General features: G+C 30.3%; 5 protein-coding genes and 1 long non-coding RNA gene across 10 annotated transcripts; 4 read left to right on the top strand and 2 right to left on the bottom strand.

Annotated features, from left to right (window-relative positions):
• Positions 1 to 43: 43 nt before the first annotated feature.
• Positions 44 to 1,707, bottom strand: LOC117156638 (centrosomal protein 20). Of its 2 annotated transcripts, none has more exons than XM_033333855.2 (4): positions 1,571 to 1,707; positions 956 to 1,000; positions 281 to 490; positions 44 to 193 (listed from the first exon to the last, which is right to left on the bottom strand). In XM_033333855.2, the coding sequence occupies exons 2-4, from the start codon at positions 981 to 983 to the stop codon at positions 57 to 59; spliced, it is 375 nt and encodes a 124-aa protein (XP_033189746.1). In that variant the 5' UTR covers positions 984 to 1,000; positions 1,571 to 1,707; the 3' UTR covers positions 44 to 56. The 2 variants fall into 2 exon arrangements, with proteins under 2 accessions (XP_033189746.1, XP_076474405.1); XM_076618290.1 differs by lacking the exon at positions 1,571 to 1,707 and adding an exon at positions 1,513 to 1,531.
• On the top strand, positions 1,671 to 7,899 carry LOC117156633 (popeye domain-containing protein 3). Of its 3 annotated transcripts, none has more exons than XM_033333848.2 (9): positions 1,671 to 1,810; positions 2,247 to 2,421; positions 2,522 to 2,783; positions 3,022 to 3,389; positions 4,281 to 4,438; positions 4,552 to 4,654; positions 4,812 to 4,952; positions 5,035 to 5,200; positions 7,297 to 7,899. In XM_033333848.2, the coding sequence occupies exons 3-9, from the start codon at positions 2,561 to 2,563 to the stop codon at positions 7,362 to 7,364; spliced, it is 1,227 nt and encodes a 408-aa protein (XP_033189739.1). In that variant the 5' UTR covers positions 1,671 to 1,810; positions 2,247 to 2,421; positions 2,522 to 2,560; the 3' UTR covers positions 7,365 to 7,899. The 3 variants fall into 3 exon arrangements, with proteins under 3 accessions (XP_033189739.1, XP_076474401.1, XP_076474402.1); XM_076618286.1 differs by lacking the exon at positions 7,297 to 7,899 and adding an exon at positions 6,496 to 6,754; XM_076618287.1 differs by lacking the exons at positions 2,247 to 2,421; positions 7,297 to 7,899 and adding an exon at positions 6,496 to 6,754.
• A 2,233-nt stretch (positions 7,900 to 10,132) lies between these two features.
• LOC117156679 (uncharacterized) lies at positions 10,133 to 12,179 on the top strand. Of its 2 annotated transcripts, none has more exons than XM_076618288.1 (4): positions 10,133 to 10,274; positions 11,037 to 11,215; positions 11,288 to 11,468; positions 11,693 to 12,179. In XM_076618288.1, the coding sequence occupies exons 1-4, from the start codon at positions 10,254 to 10,256 to the stop codon at positions 11,732 to 11,734; spliced, it is 423 nt and encodes a 140-aa protein (XP_076474403.1). In that variant the 5' UTR covers positions 10,133 to 10,253; the 3' UTR covers positions 11,735 to 12,179. The 2 variants fall into 2 exon arrangements, with proteins under 2 accessions (XP_076474403.1, XP_033189827.2); XM_033333936.2 differs by lacking the exon at positions 10,133 to 10,274 and adding an exon at positions 10,281 to 10,628.
• A 937-nt stretch (positions 12,180 to 13,116) lies between these two features.
• CPR4 (cuticular protein 4) lies at positions 13,117 to 14,545 on the top strand. The gene is made up of 2 exons (XM_076618289.1): positions 13,117 to 13,277; positions 13,816 to 14,545. Exons 1-2 carry the CDS (start codon positions 13,266 to 13,268, stop codon positions 14,179 to 14,181), a joined length of 378 nt encoding a protein of 125 aa, XP_076474404.1. The 5' UTR covers positions 13,117 to 13,265; the 3' UTR covers positions 14,182 to 14,545.
• Positions 14,276 to 16,815, bottom strand: LOC117156639 (uncharacterized). The gene is made up of 4 exons (XR_004464129.2): positions 16,163 to 16,815; positions 15,866 to 16,071; positions 15,709 to 15,796; positions 14,276 to 15,631 (listed from the first exon to the last, which is right to left on the bottom strand). It is a non-coding gene; the product is annotated as an uncharacterized LOC117156639 (long non-coding RNA).
• A 336-nt stretch (positions 16,816 to 17,151) lies between these two features.
• On the top strand, positions 17,152 to 18,910 carry CPR3 (cuticular protein 3). Its single transcript, XM_033333850.2, has 2 exons — positions 17,152 to 17,261; positions 17,862 to 18,910. Exons 1-2 carry the CDS (start codon positions 17,250 to 17,252, stop codon positions 18,819 to 18,821), a joined length of 972 nt encoding a protein of 323 aa, XP_033189741.1. The 5' UTR covers positions 17,152 to 17,249; the 3' UTR covers positions 18,822 to 18,910.
• Positions 18,911 to 20,448: the final 1,538 nt, after the last annotated feature.

Raw genomic sequence — 20,448 nt, forward strand, 5'->3', positions numbered from 1 at the left:
TGTTTTAGACTTTTGTTACTTTTGTTAATAATACGTCTATATATAATTTTATATATTCATGTATTTTTTAAATTCTTGAATGTTTCTACAATACTACACAGCAATGGTAATTTTGTACTATTCTCACTTTCTTTCAGCCCCAAACTTTGCAAAAGCAAAAATCTATCAAGAGGTTGCTTTGACAAGTCGCATTCTAAAACAGAGATATTTATTAAGTACTTTATGAATATATTAATTTCTGTAATATAGTATATTATATATGAAGTGCATTATTAAATACCTGAAATAAATACAGTAGAGCTGTACTTATATCCCATCCAATCTAAGTATTCTCGAATAAGTTCATTCAAAAATACAATGTCTAAAGGTGGCTTTGGAAGCTTTGTTTTATTTCCTTTATTTGAATTATCTAACAACTTTATGACTTCTGTACGCATTTCAGCTTTTATACGACCAAGCTCCCCATCAGCTTTAAGTGATTCTCTGACTGCTGTAGAAATAAGTTTATTAATGAGCAAACAAAACTTAAATGATTTTAAGTTTTACATAAAATTAATCTTAAAAAATAAAATTCTTTCATATGCAATAACTATACTTTCTTTTTCCAGAAAGTAGGACAATCTTTAGTAATATAACATTTGTTATTATCAACACAAAATACTCTCTGATAACAATTACTATGTAATACATAAATTATAAAGATACAGATATAACCGAAATAATTAATTATAACACCACTTATTTTTATATTATAAATAGTATGTACATTTATAGCAGAAATAAACATTACATATTAACATATATCAATATTGAAAATAAATTACATATTTAAATAGTAATTGGATATGTATGTAATAAAAATTAATTGAGAAGTGTTTATAAATTAACTACGTGTAATAAAATACTTTTTACTTAAGAAATATAAACATTTTGTAAATTTGCAATTAATAAATACCATTAATCAAATCCTTCTCCGTTGCCATTTTATTATTATATTTACCTATAAACAAAGCAACAAGAATTTCAAAAAGCACATATACAGATCTATATATAGCAGGTGAGGCAGATATTAACGATTTAAATTTTTGTTCGTTAATGATATTGTGTTTGATGTGTAATTTAAAATTGTTTCCAAGAGCACGCTCTATATGAAAAGAAATACTATATTTTAAGATAACATGTTTTACTTCAATAAGATCATAAAAGGAAATACTTCAAATATTATTTTCTAATATAATATATTTAAATTGAATTCAAATTTTTATCGAATACTTCAACACTCCTTAAAATAATAAATTATTAATTGTAGACGATATACAATTTATAAAATAATAAACATTTAATTCAAAGTTACAATTAGAACTTTAGGTTTCAAAACTTTTAATTACTGAAAAATAACGCAAATAATTAGAAGAAAATAAATATTTGTAAAAATTGTAAGTTTCAAATATAGAATATAAAAATTTATTGTATTTTATCTCTAGTATTTTGAATTGTAATTAATTTTCGTACGATGGTAATTATTTATTTGAAAGGATGGTTGTGTTTGCTAGTAAATTTTTGAACAAACCTTAAATTACGGGCCGCGTGGCCTATTTTATCCCCCTTCTGTTTCCCAATTCTCTACCGTCGTCTTTACTCCTCCTTGCTAAAGCAACGTCTTTATGCTAGTTTGACGTTCATTAGATAAGCAAGTTTGTTTCGTATACGAGTTCCGTTTATTCTAACTATCAAATTACTCTTAACGTTATAGTTTACTTTTTCATCTGTATGCCTTGCGTACGTTCACATCCTTTCAAATTTTCCATGAGTAAGTTATTTATTGATTTGAATACGATACTTTATAACATGCGTCAATATCCACAATCACTTGCATATCAAAATCAGCATGAAATATATTTATTTGAAAGCATTATCTTCTTTTATAAATTCACAAAATATTATTAATAATTGAATTTTGTAAAATCTTTCAAATTCACCATTATATAGAGTAACAAAATTTTTAATATTTTCATTTAATTGGAGTTTGACATTTTTAATTGGTAATTTTATTGTGTCATCAAGTAAGGATGTTAAATAATTATTAAGTTTATCATAAAACTCTTAATATTTCTTTTAACTACAGTTTGATATGTTATCATACATATAATCACACATTTCTAATAAGTAGAAAAACATAATAAATTTATGGAAAGGTTCATATATTATATTTTGTGCTTTATTATGAATGCATATTCATATTACAGATGTTTCTATAGTCTTCCTGCAGCTATTGGTAATGCAAATACCTTTATTTAATTTGATGTCCACAAGATGGTATTTGTCTTCAAGTTTTAACTTTAGCTGAGAATAGAAATGTGAAAAATGACAGGATATTTACAAGTGGCATATAATATTCAATTTAACATCTCCTATGAATAAGTATGAAACATAACAATTACCAATTTAAATTGTGCTCATATTTTGTGTAAACTTAATTTCAGTTTTTTATATTTAAGTATTATTTATTTTATTGTTGTAGAGTAAGACGAAATTGATTTAGCTTGGTGGTGATGCGGGGATGTGGATCTGTTTTGATCCTGTAGGAAGCCGAGAAGGCTGGCGTGCTTCTATCTTATTTTTTATATTTCTGTATTGGACATCTTTTGGTACTGATGGCAGTTTAACAAATGCAGCTGCGTTTAATGTCCCCCATAATACTGTTACATCGGAAGTATCACTACCAGTTTCAACACACCGTGAAGATGACGAATGTAGGAATGTGACCACTGATAATAGAGCTAGTATGTATGCATGTACATATAATATGGTGGATATATGTAATATATTTTATATATATGATAATATCACTATTCTTACCAGTTAACAAATTTTTGAGCTAACTTTTCTAAATACTTTTTTGAGACAATGTTTAACAATTTACCATTAATCATTAAGTAATAAATTTTATTACTACATTATTACTTAATGTTTTAAATATAATTAGTTCTATTAAATATTTAAAAAAGAAACATCTTACAGCTACTGGTCTATCAGTGGTCAGTCAAGGATCTGGTTCTCCTCATTCGCCGATAGTGCCTCCAACCTTTCTGTACGGAGTTCTTACCTGCCAACCGTATCAAGGAATTTCTGTGAACCACATCTACTTTCAACTAGCAAATGCCTTCTTTCTATTGTCACATCTTGCACCAAGTGGCATACATGGCGTACTTTATTTAAGGTGCACTCTGCTCGTGGGCTGTGCCTTTCTTGCTTTGTGGGGCTGGACAATAGCTTGTTGGCTGGATGCTGCTCTCTGGAATGCTCTATTTGTTGCCATCAACTTCGTCCATGTATGCACGCTTCTTTACAAGCTCAGGCCTATCAAGTTTTCAAGGGAAGTTGAAGAGGTAAGCTATGAGAAGCATCAGAAGGAATGATAGTTTGACTTTATATCACAGAGTAGTGTTTACCGATCTACCAAACAATTTAAAATACTTAAAATTATTTAAGATATTAGCGCGTTTAAAATTTGATATTTGGAATTAGATAAATACATAGGTAAAATACATGCTATGTAAGGAACATTTAAATAAATATTAAATTTATTATATTTTGTTATTGAATGTGAAAGTGACTTTATTATTAATTGCTATGAATAGATGGACATGTTACACAATTATTTCAAATGATTAAATATTAAATATATAATGTATGAATTAATATAATTAGTATTATACAATAGAAACATATTGTTGTAAGTATTGAAGTATATCTGTCCATTTTTAAAAATTGATATTTCATGTATGTAGAATACAAAGATATACACTATATTTTATTGTTTTTCCAAATTTTATTTATAGCATATTACTTTTTCTAGATGATGTAATATTCTTGTTTTAGCTGTTATAGATAGATATATTAGAATTTTAATTACAGTAAATTGCTTGTATGTTTGGCTATAGTGTTTGCATTAGATTCAAATTCTTTAGGTATATACTATCTTTTCTTTTTGCACCTTTATATATCCAGTTTCAGAAATAGATTTTCATTATAACATCACTGCTTTTAGGATATTAGTAATCTAACATTATATTTTTTTAAATTGAGAAAATATTAGTTTCAACAAACATATATGTAATATAGAATAATTCAATTATATATTGTTCTAATGTAAAGGTGAAATGGTAATTTAGAAAAAGGTTATTGAAATAGATGTTTTTCTTTTATTACAGTATATTTTTACGCTTAATAATAACGTTACATAAATTTAATATTTTATTTCATTCTTTTTCATACAGGTATATATTGCAGTGTTCCAGCCATTAAGAGTATCACGTCATCAGTTCAGAAAAGTGTTAAATTGTATGAAGGTTATTCGACAGTTGAAATATCAAGAAGTTTATGCCCAAGAAAAAGTAACCAAAGTTGATTCTTTATCTCTGGTACTTTCTGGGAAGTAAGTGTATATTATAAATAACGTAAATTGTAATATAAATCTTAATAAATCACATTTTATCAAATTTAAAAGCAAAGAGTAGTATTTAAATTTTTTTGTGTATATTTCTTCAGGTTAGTAGTTTCGCAAAATGGAAGAGCATTGCACATTGTCTTCCCACATCAGTTCCTGGATTCTCCAGAATGGTTTGGTGTTTCTACAGACGAATACTTTCAGGTTTATACATCTTTTTAAGTCATTAGTAGAAATCTATTTCTTCATAGCAAAATAAGTTTACACACACATTAAATGAAATAAATTCATAAAAAATACATATTTGTTTACATGTGTGTGTTTGTATTTATATAATATATACATTTGTGATCAATAACAGGTATCAATAACAGCTATGGAAGAATCGAGGATATTACTATGGCATAGAGACAAGTTAAAATTAAGCATAATTAGTGATCAATTTCTGCAGGCAGTGTTTGATCACATTTTGGGAAGGGATGTAGTAAAAAAATTGATGCAGGTATGTATGTGTTTTTCTTAAAAATTTATAATACGTATGAATTCATTGAGGTATTATATATTAGTATGTAATATAATCTTAGGTTAGCGAAACGATGGCCGCTAGCAGTCATCAACAGCAAAATGGACAAGTAATTGGTTTAAGTGGTATTGGAGCCTTAGAAAACGATCCTGACACCAAACTCTTCGTTGTGAAAAAGACTGGTGATAGTCAAGGTATTACTGCTCTCATCAGCCGTCAACTTCAAGGTAAGTACTTTTTAATATTGCATTTATGAACAATAGTAACACTTGTAACTATTATAGCAATAGTTGTTTTGTTACGTTAATAAAATCTACAAAAGTTATAGACGAATATTATAAATCTATTATTAATAATTTTCCGAATATATGAACAAATATCAAACAAAGTACAATTCGTTTTTATAGTAGCATATATTTCTAATGTCATAATTGGATAATTTAATACTTAATTATTTAAACTAAACTGAATAACATTGCAATGTGTGTACGATGATCTATCAAAACTACAACATATATATTAAAGAAACTTAAATTATCCTATTACCTCATACATAAATAATTTTTGCTGACTGATTTTCGGATCTTGAAACTTATGACAAACATAATAATAAATGTAATATTAAATGTATAAAAAATAGCATGCACATGCACTATACACATATACATATATGTATAAGATATAACATATACACATAATGCCTTTATGTTTATACTTAAACATATTGTTAAGGATGTAATATTTCTATATTATTCCAACATTCCTATCTTTTTTAAAAAGCGCCCTTTGAAAAATTAAATAAAACGTGAATATAGTATAATATAATAATATAAATACACTTAATCATCCTTAATGATATCATTTTAAAAGTAGATGGTAGTTCTAATTTAAATGTGTTATGCAATTTGAAAAGTCTTTTTCCATTACAAAAAGTTGTTTCAAATAAAGATATTATAGATATTATAATTTAGAGAAAATCTAAATATATAAAAAACCCATTATATAAATTATAGTCATTAAAACTGTCTAAATTGATTTGAAACAATATTTTGAAAATGTATTACGGCAGTTTACATGTACAGTATCACATATATTTATATTTTTTATATTTAGGCATGAGCATGTATCATGCGTAATGTACTTTTAGAAATACAAATCTTTATCACAAAGTTTATATATTACTAACACAATTTGATCTAAAAAATTCTGTAATGTAAATTTTTTTCATTATAGAATAATTTTAAAGCTTTTGTCATTGCAATTTATAAACGTTACTATCCTGTATTAGTAGTTTATGTTTATATTCTGCCAATTATATATTTTTTTCTTATGTCGAGCAATTATTCTTTAAGTAAATATATAAATATTGAAATGTATATGTTGAATATATAGAAATCTTTTGCATGATAATTGGTGCATGTATTCGCTGAAGTAAAACTAACAATCTAGATTTATAATTTGTTTGAATATGCAACATACACTTTTTATAATTTTGCATCAATTTTGATTTTGCTTTGGATAGAAGAGAGAATGCCGCTGCTGTACACGACTCAGGAAGTGCTGAACAACACTTTGCATCATATTAATCACCTACGTACACCTCCTTTACATCCTGTACAACACAGCAATGTTCAGTCTTCCCTATAATATTCCTGTGACACAAACTGTGCAGATACTTAGCACAAATTTGTACGTGATATATGTTATATTTCTGCAATGGATATCCATACAGTTATACAAATATCACTGGGTAACTTCATTTATTTTCTTCTGGTTATTGTATTCAGGTGAGTTGTTTTTGTGTCTTTGTATGTTTTTTCATATTTCAATTATATTGACAATGTTGGTTCTGTCACAATACTATTGCTCAGATTCAATAAAATGGAAAGATTTTAATACCATATATCTGACAATTATACCCTAGTATATTAATTTAAAGATTTGTAGTTAAGTAAAAAACATAGTACTGTTACAAATACGATGCAAATTGAAGTACTAATTATAGAACTTGAAAAGAAAACTTACTCTGGTATAATAACTTGTTACATATATTTATTTTGTTATATGATGTATTTAGAATTATTTAACACTTAATTCTTTTCAAGATTAAATATAGTTTTGGGGGGTTCTTTATTCACATGTTTATTAATGTTCCAATAATTTAGTTTTATACAATTTTATCTTAAAGATATATTCTGTTGTGGTTGCGTATAAATAGATTTTATATATTGACATATCATGTATATATTAGTTCATATTTTAATTCATATTAGCATATTGTTATTCTGTAGTAATAAAAAATGTTTATGTTATTACGTTGCAGCAGCAGGAGATCCAAATGCATGGAGATTGGGAAGAATTGAAGAGACTGATCATGAAACGCCTGTTTAATGAAATGAATATTAGATGAATGTCATCCTCGACAGTCAATATAAAGCAACACCGGTCTTTTTACATAACATGAGATAATGATGAAGCGTATCCGTCATTTTGGAAAATATGGCATGGTGTGCGTGGAGCAATTAAACATTCTCTTGCCAATTAATAATTTTTCCCACTAGTCAAGTATGATTAACAATGGAAAGAAAGATTTCATTGTTTATAGAATAATGGTTCCATCCTAGTTTATATAAAGTGATATATGACTAAACATTACTTTATGCTTCCAATATATTATTGAATAACACCGAAACTGATTTAAATATGGCTGTTTATAATTCACACTGATTTTCTTCTTAACATGCATATTTTAGTACCAAACAAGTAAGACTTTACATGTTTAATAGAATGAAGATTGTTCAATCGCAACGGCGTAACTTCTTTAGTGAAAGATCTGTGATTTATTGGAACTGGTCAAGAAAAAAATTAGGGAGGCCTAAATACCTGATTGTTTCCCATACCCAAATATAGTGCCTTTTTACTTGCATTTCATTTATTCATTTAAAAAAATATATAAACATTACTATTGTATACTAATTTACATATTCATTCAATATTTTTTAAGCAAATTGCTGGCAGAAATCGAAATGCTTTTTTTATAACTAGTAGTTACAATTTTTTACATATCTCTTACAGTGGGACTATCTTGAAATGGTCTCTATCTAGAGAATGAATAGTAAAAGTATAATTTATTAAGCACATGTTAAATTGAATTATTTGTATCATTTTCATTAGAAAATACCTACTTAAATTAAAGGTATATGAATTAAATTTTATAACTTTGATTATGATTTATTAATCATTATCAAATATAACAATATTGATACAGCCAACACTGTGTTACAATAAAATTATTGGAGTAAGTTCTATTAATACATTATTAAAATAACAATTTCAATATAATTTTGAACATAATTAATTTCCAACATATAACTTTCATTTTTTTTATTTAACTGTTAACCATTTAATTTGTGCATGAGGTATCAATAAAATTACTATGCAATTGATCATGATATATAGATAAACTAATTTATTTTTAATTCATTTATAGATTGTTTTATGATAAAACAAAGATTAATTAGGGTAATATTCATAATTTATGCCTGGTACTTAAAAATTATATACATATATATACATATATTTTTTTTTTATCCCTGTTTAGAATATTTTGTTTCACATAATTCTATTCATATTCATAATTTTAATAAGTTCCTTTCCTTTATAAAACAGTTGGTTTGCATTTATTTTTGAATATAATAGTGGTAGTATTGTTGAATATTTTCTATTACTTTTGCAATTCATTTAACTTTATTACAATTATTGGAATTTCGTTTTAATGAATATTATCGTTATTTTTACAATTTTTGCCAGCAATTGATCACTTCTGCCATCAAAACTATTAGTAAATAGTTTTGAAGGATTATTGCGCGAATCATATCATAATACCATCAGATAATGGCGTTCAGATTAGAGAAGCAGGAAGTTACGCCAGAAAGCTCTGGATGATAATACAATTGCAATGTGAGCTACATTAATAAAATCATATTTATATTGATATACATTGTCGATAGAGAAATAAATACATATAACTTTTAATGTTTAATATCGTAAAATTATCGAAAAATCGTTACAATAATATTATAATCATGATTACCGTTCCTTTGTTAAAAAGAACAAAATCAACATTAGTCATAATTTATAAATGGTAATTTTGATTAGGAACGGTCATTAGAATGAAACAAATAAAAAAAGATCAATACGCACAGAGAAACGAAGAGAACATTAACGTAATTAATTAAAATCATTTTGGATAATAATAGTGAAAGTGTTATGTACCGAAATTTAAAGTAAAAATCTCAGGTTTTGACGATTGGATACAGTTTTAGGAAAAAAATCAAACAAGTAACAAAGGAAATCTTTAAGGACAATTTTGTCGGATTTAGTAACATGCATTATAAAATTTAAAATGTTGCTAATTGAATTCATGCCCTATTAAGGTTGTAATATATACTTGAGGATTTTTTATATGTAAAATTATAGTTCTGAGCATATTCTATTTCAAAGATTATAACTAGTTTAAAAGTTGGATAATAATTGTTCTATCATATGTATAAAATACATCTTCAAAAATGATTTTATTAGGTAACAAAATATCAATTTGTTTATTCATCTGGAAAATCGAATTGTTTTGAACGAAACGTTAAACTGAAAGAACAATGAGAATCATAAGATTTCATTTACTCTAATGCTATTCATGTTTATATGAGAAGTGTAAATGGTTTGTTTTAATGAATGTAAATTATTCGTTACTCATTTTTGTTGTTTATTATTTCGAACTGTTATGATCATGTGTAGATTTTCTTAGTACATAGTTAGGTATTATAAAGAATTATGAATGAAATGAAAAATTTAAATCACATTGAATACAATAATGAAAAATCTAATGATGAAAGGAATAAAGAAAGTTAGTTTTAGAAAAAAACATGACATCAAGCAAGTCTTTTTATCCCTTTACATTATGCCTTTTAATTTTATGATCTTGTCATTTACATGAAATATTTCATTTTAAATATTATGAAAAATTTTGCATTAAAATTTTCAATTTAGAAGTTGATACGTACAAATTAGTTAACGAAATTATGATTTAAAAATTAGTTAAACAGTTATAATGGTAAATTAACGTCATTTAACTAGAAAAAGATGTATTTATTATTAAAAAAACTATTAATTTTAAATACGAGGAAAAGCTATTTTCAATTTATCATGTCGTTGTAGGAAATTCCCGGTTTTTCAATATACGTTGTATAGACATAAATTTCTAAGAAATTAGTGCATTGTATAATGGAGTGCGTCAGAATAGTAGTAAGCATGAGCGTTATTATTTCACGTGATACATAAAATTCTTTTTAAAGATTTATTATAAAATTTATAAACTAGCAAAATGTGTGTATAATTATAAATATTTTGAAATAATCGGTATTATCAGATATTATCTGATATTGTCATACTTGTCGAATGATAACCATTGATAACCAACTCAAACCGTTGTTTGAATATAATATTGTGTATGGAAGTTGTCAAATGGTCTCTTGATATTTTATAAAGTAGTTTTTATTAGTGCATGAAATATTTAATAAAATGTCGACGTTAGGAATGTATGAATTAACTCATCCTGAATTATTGTCAGAATCAGATCTTAAGGAAATTTTAGAAAATGTAAGCAAACCAGGTTATGTTTACCAACAATTTTTCTTCATTAAATCATGAAGAATTTATATATCTTTGTGTATTAAACTAATAATTATTTAATTGCAGATATATCTGATAATGTGTGAAAATTTTTCTTATAGATATCCTGTACCGTAATTTAAAATATAATTGTTCTTTTTTTACATTTTGTAATAAAAAGAATTTTTTAGAACTAGTATCTTATCTACTATCAAGATATGAAATTTTCTTGTTTTATATTGCAAGAGATATTGTAATTTTATAAATATAAAATTAAATGTTGTAGGTTTTCATTGAGATAAAGAATCGTTATAGTATTTTTTAAATAGCTATTAATATCAATATTTATATATATTACAATTATTTAAACATCTTTCCGTCCTGCTTTGTTTATAGAGATGTATTGACTTCAGTGACTATAAAAATTTATCCAGATTTGAATTAATAGAATTATATAAACGGGTGGCTTTGCCGTTACCTCAAAGACAATCTGAGAGTAATCAAAATTCAGATGTAAGACAACATAATGAGGCAATGCACTCTGTTAATGAATCACACAGAAATCCTGTTTCATTGTAAGTAAAAACATTTTGCTCAATATAAAATTATATCTCCTTTAATAAAGTAATTACATTAATTTTTTATAGGAATGGTACAAGTACTAGAAAAACAGATATAAATGAAACGGCAAAAGAGATTTTTTGTATAAGACCAAAATCCTCTGCAAGTGAACTTAAACAAACATCTAATAAAATACGTTTATATAATTCAAATACCTTTAAAAAATGCAATGGTATTGAGAAACGTAATAATGATGGAAAACATGATGTATGTATGTTTATTAATTATTCCATCACTTGTAGTTAATTTTCATTTATGTATTTATTTGGGTTTGTTAGATTGTTTTTATATAGATGCACATATCATTACTGATATAACATTAATGCTAATTAAATTGTAAGATTATTTATCACAATATGAATAACGTAAATAATGATTATTTACTAACGAATGCCTAGAACAAATATTTTAATTATTTTCATATATTTTAGGAAGCTCCATCAAAGAAAAGACAAAAGATTACATGGCCATGATACTATATTATATTAAATCTTTATAGTATATAAGTACTATTTTTTTGGAAGTGAATGATTGGGGTTAGATTTATGTTATTAGTTGTTAATAAATCATAATATATAAATTTCTTATAAAAATATCTTGTAAAAATATATGGAAATTATATTATAAGATGAATTTTCAAGATAAGATGAAAATTAAATTTAGTAATCATCCTGATTAAACTATTAATTAATGACGTTTATTAAGTAATAAATATATCCTCATGTTATTGTACAAAAATAAGGTTGTTAAAGTGGTTTGAATATTTGTGTGATATTTAAAATATTTATACTTATTAGTACATTGTATTGAACATTTTGTATCAGCGACATTTTATACTTCCTTCAATTTTATTTGAATTGTAAAAATTGTAATCACACACACGAATAAAGTAGAGTATTATCGGAATTTGTTATTTAATGACTGTGTGTTTTATTCTGTAAAAGTTTCTACATAATAAATTTTATATGTAAATAAATTACATGTCGCAATATAAACACCTATTTTCAATTTCAATTCATTATGCAGTTTAAAATGGCATTTGTATACAATTTGAAATTATTATTATCGATGAAATTTGTATAAACTTACCATGGATTACGCTTAATCTAGTCATTGGTTCCAGGCGCCTATATTTCAAGGGTTAATTAATTCTTTTAATGAATTATTTTATGATATCCTTTGGTTTCCCTTTAGCTTCTAATTATGATCAAAGTGTGAAAAGTTATAATTTCAGAGAACCAGATGTGTACTTTAATGCTTCCAGTATTTAGTCGGATAACCAATGCGAGATCCAGGGACGAGGGACACGAAATGTGAGCATTCCAAAACGGATCATTCCAACTGTTTAGTATTCTTCGCGCCATGTGCTCGCATGACGGAAACGTTACACTTACTGCGACTAAAACCATACGGAATTACGCAATGGTGAAAGCACAAGAGTTTTAACCTGGAAGAATTATTGTCCAAATTGTTCCTATTTCCCTCTAAATTTTTACATTATGCATTGTGTAATAACCCATTCATCTTTTTCTACTACATCTTCTTTAATGAGAGATACTCCACGCTGTTGTTAATTAATATCAAAGATAGTAAGCTATTATATTTTGCTATACGAACGTCGAACAGGGTTATTTTCTCTTTATACAATTTTAATGTAATTTGAAGATTATTTCCACATTTATTCTCAAAGGTAGCAGTTTTTAATATAATTTGAATTGATAGAAGAATGATAAAAATTATCGCTAAAATTTCGAAGGGTTCAATGTGCACCTACTAGAGAACTAAAAATGAGAGCGAAACTTTTGCTACTTTGTCTGAAGCGCGTCACGTACACGCCTTCGAAGCTATTTGCGATGCATCGAGGGCTGCGATGAGCATCGGTTCACGTACATTCACAAATGACAACTCCGTACACCTATAAATACGTTTGTCACTAGAAATCGAACAGTCAGTTTCCTTCTTGACTTTCGTTCAATCGTAGGATTATCCAAAACACTAATCGACATGGCTTTCAAGGTGAGAAGAGGGTAACTTAAAAATTAACGATCTGATTAATTGTTTTGTTAATTCATTCTTGATTACTAATTGGGTTGTTAAGTTATTAATCATCTTTAGATATATAAAGTAGTAAAAATATAATGTATATAATTTGTATAATTTATTCACATATTAAAAAATGGAGGGTATGTATATGAAAAATTCAGTTGTGTACATATTAGTAGAGAAAGAATTAAAACTAGAACGAATAGGGTTTTTATATTTAAATTTAAATGAAATTTTCATGTCATGTTTTGTGATATATAGTTTTAAATATAATATAAATACAATAAAAACTCTTTTGAAAATTACACATTCAGTTTACAAGACAGTATAATTAAAATAGTTTACACAAAAAGATATCGTTAATCAGATCGCAAAATATTATTATTTATTTTGTATTTTAACTACATCATTTCTAATTTATATTATAATTTACCGTAACTAAATTTTATATTTCGTTCATATTATTTAATTTCTGATAGAAGAAATTAAATATTTCTCTATTACGTTACAGCAAGTGGTTATCGTGCTGGCGGTCGCTATATTTACTACATGCAAGGGAGCTGCAGTTCCTTTACCAGCAGTACCATTAGCTAAACTTGCACCAGTGAATCCAGCATTTAATTACGATCCTCATCCACAATACACTTACGCTTATGACGTTCAAGACAGTTTAACAGGAGATTCGAAAACTCAGCAAGAAACTAGAAATGGTGACATAGTCAGTGGTAGCTACAGTTTCATCGAAGCTGATGGCACCAGGAGGATTGTCGAGTACACGGCGGATCCTGTGAATGGATTCAACGCGGTTGTCCACAGAGAACCTGTGGCTGTCATTAAACCTGCCCTGAAGGTCGCTCCAGTGGCTTTTCATCCTTAGACAATTTTAATACTTTATAATTTATACTTATCCTGGTAGAGAAAGAAGGGTAGGGTTGACCTAATGGTACATGGAATTTATTAACTTCATGAGCAAGAATTTTAGCTTCAATTTATTTTCTCATTTCGTTTTAATAAGCAAAACACAACATTAAATTGGTATCAATATGAAAAAGATTTACTCGTTGCGAAATGAAATGAATCTTATGTCATTTAAGTCATGCATTGCTTAGTGCTCGCTCGTAATACAAAAGAAATTTATATTTGCCGTTTTGTACCGCTTACTATGTAACTAGTCATATTACACTGTACATACTGCAATTATTTTATAATGAAATGTTTATATTAAAAACTTTTTTAAAATATATTGTAATCATTGCTATTCCCATCCTCATAATTATGTTTCTACGTTTTATAATTAGATGCATTTTAATTTAAATAAAAGTTAAAATTTGTGTTTTCTTTTTCTAGATCGTACGATTGCATCGATATCAATCAATAAATTATATTTCCATACGACTATTTAAATAAATATTTTTGTGTAAAATATTATAAATTAGAAAATCCTCGTTTTCTGAAATTATAAAATGGGTCTTTTACCTATTTCTTTTATTTGTTGTTTATTACTTAAATCTTTGCGGGCAAGTTAAACGATCATCAATTCTGAATTAAAATGTTATCAATTTTTGAAGTACTGTAATTTCCTGATGACAGATTGTACAACTATTAGCGTGGGCTCATTTCAGTTGGCAAAGTCTCTACTTTCTCAACTCTAAATTAATTTTTCTCGAAGACGCTTTTATGCTTAGCGGCGGGGCGGGAAAGTGAAAATTATTTTTTATTCCGAAAATTCTACAAATTCGAACAAGCCTGTGAAATTTAAGAAATTTTTTCGCGATTCGTACCAAAACCAAAAACCGTTTTATGGCACTTTGAATGAAAAGTGAAATAGTTCAAAACATACATTTTTGCGACAAAAATCATTCTCACTTTTACCTCTTTTTGCGAATATAGAGGCATCCAAGAGGAAATACAATTTGATGATCAGAAAGTAGAAGTATCACGCTTTAAAGCAAGTCCACGCAGATTATTTTGCGATCTTTCTTTTCTATACTGTAGCACTTTAAAGATCGTATTACAGCAGAATAAAGTTATTCTTTCAACCAGAAACGAATGATTCTTTAATTTTCCTGTAAAATATATGTTATAGATAAAAGATATCATATTACAAATGGGCGATATATATATCGAAAATGAATATAAATTATTGCGATTTATACGTGTAGTACATAATAAATAAGGGATCTAACAATAAAGAACGAATCGATTACAAGCAGCTGTTGTAATTCTTTCACAATGTTTTGTTACGAAAGAAAGTTCGATTATCCATTGTCTCTTCGCACAGATAACCTCTTTTTACACAGATTTAAGGAGGCACAGGCAAAATTTCCCTGAACATGATAAACATTCTATCTTTATATTTTACGATAATTATACTATATACGTATCAGAATTAAAGAATAATTACCGAAAGCATCTCGTGTATGTCGGCATATATGAATCATCTGTTCCTTCTATTCTTCGATTCGAACGAAAGGTGTCTCCGGCGTCCGATCCTGTAAGAATATGGACATTGAGCAAGGAAAGAAAAGAGACAATAAGCGTATACTGATAGAATCCATTACCTTTCGTAATTTCGTCGAATAACCTCGAATGACTTTCTTCGATGTATCAGCATACAAATTATATGGCCGCTCACACTTCGTTTGCACTTAAAATTCGGCGATCGTGTGTCAAATTTAAAACGAATTCGATTGACACATGTTCCAACTACATTAATGTATTAATGTATTGGTGCTAGCTGTTATCATAGCGTTATCGATTCATTTTACTATAGAAAAGAAATCAATCGGATACTTGATTTGAATCAATCGAAGATAAATAGAAACAAGGGTCATTTTTAACCTAAATTCTTCACTTACTACCTATTTAGCGCAAACAATATACACCGGCTGCAACATTTATTTCCATATACGATTCTTTCCCAATGAAATGTTTCCTTTTTTACTAGGTCATCTTCATTTCGTTCTCACGGTATTAAATTTTTGTAATCACGTCACAAAGTGCTGCCAAATGATTCGAGATTTAATATACTATACTTGGGTCCAGTTAGTCGGTACGTAGATGCTACGACAAATACGATGATAGCCGGTACTGTTTGCCATTGCATACGTTAAGAATTCCTTTCTAATTTAAAATTCTACCAAAGATCGAATCAGAACGGACAGTTAGCATTCTTTCAACGCAAGTATTATCGTTGGAATCAGAACACGGTAAAAATGACCAACTCGTCGTTCTTCATAGAAATCTTCTAAATTTCGAACAGTATATTTTCAGGAATCTCGATGATCTTTGTAAAATATACGGTTAAAGGTTTCCCTTTCCCTTTCAATCAACACATTTTCCACGTTCGTTTCGATTTCACCGATACAAGTCTCATACTTCACTCGTCTAGCGTTAAGAAACCCTTTTTTCTCTCGCGTGCAGGCTTGGCTAAAGGTGTCGCAGGCGCGACGTAAATGCTAATCGATAACGATCGCGCAATATCGTAAACTTTTGGAAGTGCGTACACCTTTCATCAAGAGGGTTACAGCGGAGTTCACGGTTTACGTTCGCGGTTTCGTCGCACGACCTCGAAGTGGCTCTGTATCTTCGACATATTGGCATACAGGTCGCGTGTATAGGCCGCGACGATATGAAGAAACATAAGCGCGCATACTCATCGACTCGTAGTTGTACGTATGGACATCGCAACATTTATGAGGAGGTCATCGGATGGTAAAAGAAACAGAGTAATAGGTAGCCCGAATAAAAGAAGGAGAGATTCAAGTGGGGGCGGTGTGTATGCGTGTGTAAGACGGGTGTGCACGATTCGTGTTTGGGTGCAAGGAATAGCTCGGGTTATTGTTGGCGGATGACACGAAAACACTGACAGTCATCACGCGTATAAAAGTACGACGAATCTTACCCTGAGGCATCAGTCTCCTGGCGATCCTCTTGCAAACAAACATGGCTGGAAAGGTAAGGAGGTACACTAATCGCGACGATTAGTCCTGACTAGTTTTATCCATCAAATAGTATCGCTTAGAGTCACGTAGAGTAACGCTTACCAATTTTTAACTGGTCCATGATAGATGCTATCGTTCCTCTTCTCTTATTATACATTTACATTATTATACATCGAATGTCGGTCTCTAAATAGATTTATTATACCTCCTTCTCTATTGAACGTTTACATCCCTAGGTTTAGAATACGTTGCTCTGCTTCTTTTACTTCCACTTTGTTGATCGTCCAAGTTTCCAGTGTCAGCCATGCCCTTCTGGGAAAGATAGTCTGACGTTTCCTCAGCAAGATAACGAAGTGCACGTTCAGCATGGGTCGAATGACGTATTATTGATAATGGTGTGCGTTTTACGGTTCTACAGTGGCAAACTGCTTATGTTCCGAATCATTGTTCTTCGATCATTGTTCGATCAGAGGAATTTAATCGATATGTTGATTACAGCTCGCACACCGTTATTAGCGTTTTTTATATCATCGAAAGAAATACGATATATCTAATATTAATACGATAATTGGAATATCTAACGTGATACTAACGTTTCTTTCCAAAATTCTAGCTCATCGTATTCTTAAGCGTGGCGGTTCTCTCCAAAGGAGCGGTGATCCCAGCGGTCCCAGCGGCACCCGTAGTGGCAGCGAAGCTCGAGGAACTAGACGCAGCGCCTCAATATAGTTTCGCGTACGACGTTCAAGATGCGGTGACCGGGGATTCCAAGGCCCAATACGAAACCAGAAACGGCGACCTGGTGCAGGGTAGCTACAGTTTGATCGAGGCAGACGGTACTCGACGCATCGTCGAGTATACGGCGGATCCGATAAACGGTTTTAACGCGGTGGTCAGCCGGGAACCAGCGACGGCTGTTGCCGCCATTGCCGCTCCACTGGTGCCGTATGCACCTTCCATCGCACCTTCCGCGGCAGTTGCACCTGTTTTGCCCGCAGCACCTGCACCAGCGCCAGCGATTCCATCCAGCGGTCCGGATTCCGATGTCGAGGTCGTCGAGGCTAGGTCCGGTCCCTTGGTCACAGCCGGTGCAACCTCTCGCGATGAACAACTTCGACAACAACAGGAACAGCAGCTGCAACAGCTGAAAGAACTCGAAAGACAGCAACAGCAACAGCAACAGCAACAGTTGCAACAGTTGCAACAGCTTCAACAGCAATCCAGACTGCAACTGCAACAGCAGATCCAACAACGCCAACAGCAAAGGATACAGAAGGAACAGGGAAGCGAGCAAGAACAGGAACAGCAACAGCAACATCCACAGCAAAGACAACAACCCCAACAACAACAACAATCACAAGGAGCACCCGTGAAAGCTCTCGCTACACCAGTACAGTTGGCAGCACAAGCTCCTCAACCTGGTAGATTGGTCAGCCTGCCTGCGTCCAGAACTGTTACCAGCTACGCGACTTATCCTAATGCTTACGCATATACAGCCGCCTACTCGTCGCCATTAGCTTACGCCGCTCCTATCGGTGGTCTCACCTATGCTCCCGCCACTGCGCTCCTGTAAAGATTTTTCTTTTTTAATATTGTTTTGTTATTAAATCCCGCCTAATTGAACAAATCAACGAGTTAAAATAAATGCGTGTTTACAACGAATTAGACGAAATTCTGATTTGTCTGATTTGTGAGTTATTTAGATTCCTGAAGTCCTTGCGTTTGTACGTGATACACAAACACATATTACATTTGACATGGTTTCACGTATGTGACTTTATCGACATGTAAATTATACTATAAAAGTTGCTAGGTAAAATACCATATCACTATATCGAGTATACGAAGAATACAATTTTAGAAAAATTAGAAACTAAAATAGCTGAGAATGGAATACTCTGGAGAAAATTTGTTGGAAATTAAAATAGTATTTTTGGTTGTAACGAGCGCACCTCGGATCTATCTCATTCCATCAAGAAGCTACTAAGGAACAAGTTCCTCGTTTGCACGCTTCGCGAATCAGCAATTCCGAGCGAGCACAAATTTACGATCTGTCGTAAGAAGTAAGTCTCTGCTATCGAGTCATTTGCAATTTCTCTCGTTAACAAGGCGCCAGAAATCAAAAACATCGTGAGTATTCGTTCGATCGAACCTGCAAACCATTCATCCACAACAGGATCATACGTCTTCTTCGATAGCTCCACGGAATATTAACATCGTGGCTATTTTATGTAAAATGATAACGTTGTCCAGTACACGTGGAAATATTTTTATTCCGTGCAGCGTGGCGTCTCGTGGCGCGATCGTTGCACCGTGAGCAAAACGGGAAGATTTATTATTCAACAGGGTCTGGTTTTCTTTGTGGATTGCGTGGAGAAGCTCGTGACGGGGCCAGTGTCCTCGTAATCTCCGTAGCCCTGGTCACAGTCGATTACGTCGCCACGACCTACGTGACCGTGTGCGGGCGTAATAAGTAAAAGCGTCGCGAATAACGTCGATCAATGTCACAGGCGTACTTGCGCGAATCGATCACTCGTCACGTTCATCCACGCGAACTTCGATTCATCGGGCTCGTTCACCGTTACGCAAGTTTCGGCGTTGCGACGCATCGTGTATTGTGTCTTTTACGCAAGAAAACCTCTACATTTGTATATAGGGTGGCCCACACTTTTCTTTTCCGAGGTTCAAACTTCGCCAGTATGCTTTAGAAAAATATAGAAAATGTCCAAAGTATAGCAATGATCGTAATATCTACTAGGTGGGCCAAATTTCCATTTAGTTGTACTAGTAAAAGATATAAACATGTATAAACATTCACAGCTCGTCTAGAATATAAAAGTACACTGTTGCGTATACATGTATACGAAATTTCATGAAATATTCTGAATAAGCGTGAAAACGTAAAGACGGTACTTCGTGTTCGAAAAAATCCTATGGTCAGTCAGTCGCGCACAGATTTGTGACGCTTCTTGAAGCAGTTAAGATATCGGCAAATGACAATCTCGCTAGGAAATTTTAAAAGTTGCTGTCTTCATATTTAAATTCTTGACGACATCGCCGCTATAGCTGTTATTTATCAAGAGATTGTTTTTTACCGTTGCAAATACGATCGTTCGTATCGATCTAATATATCGATAGATATGTTCCAAGTATCTTTAGATTTTCTGTCAAGTCGACGAAACAAACGTATGTACGTAAAA

The sequence above is a fragment of the Bombus vancouverensis genome, chromosome 4, assembly GCF_051014615.1.
Source record: "Bombus vancouverensis nearcticus chromosome 4, iyBomVanc1_principal, whole genome shotgun sequence".
Classification (NCBI taxonomy): domain Eukaryota; kingdom Metazoa; phylum Arthropoda; class Insecta; order Hymenoptera; family Apidae; genus Bombus; species Bombus vancouverensis.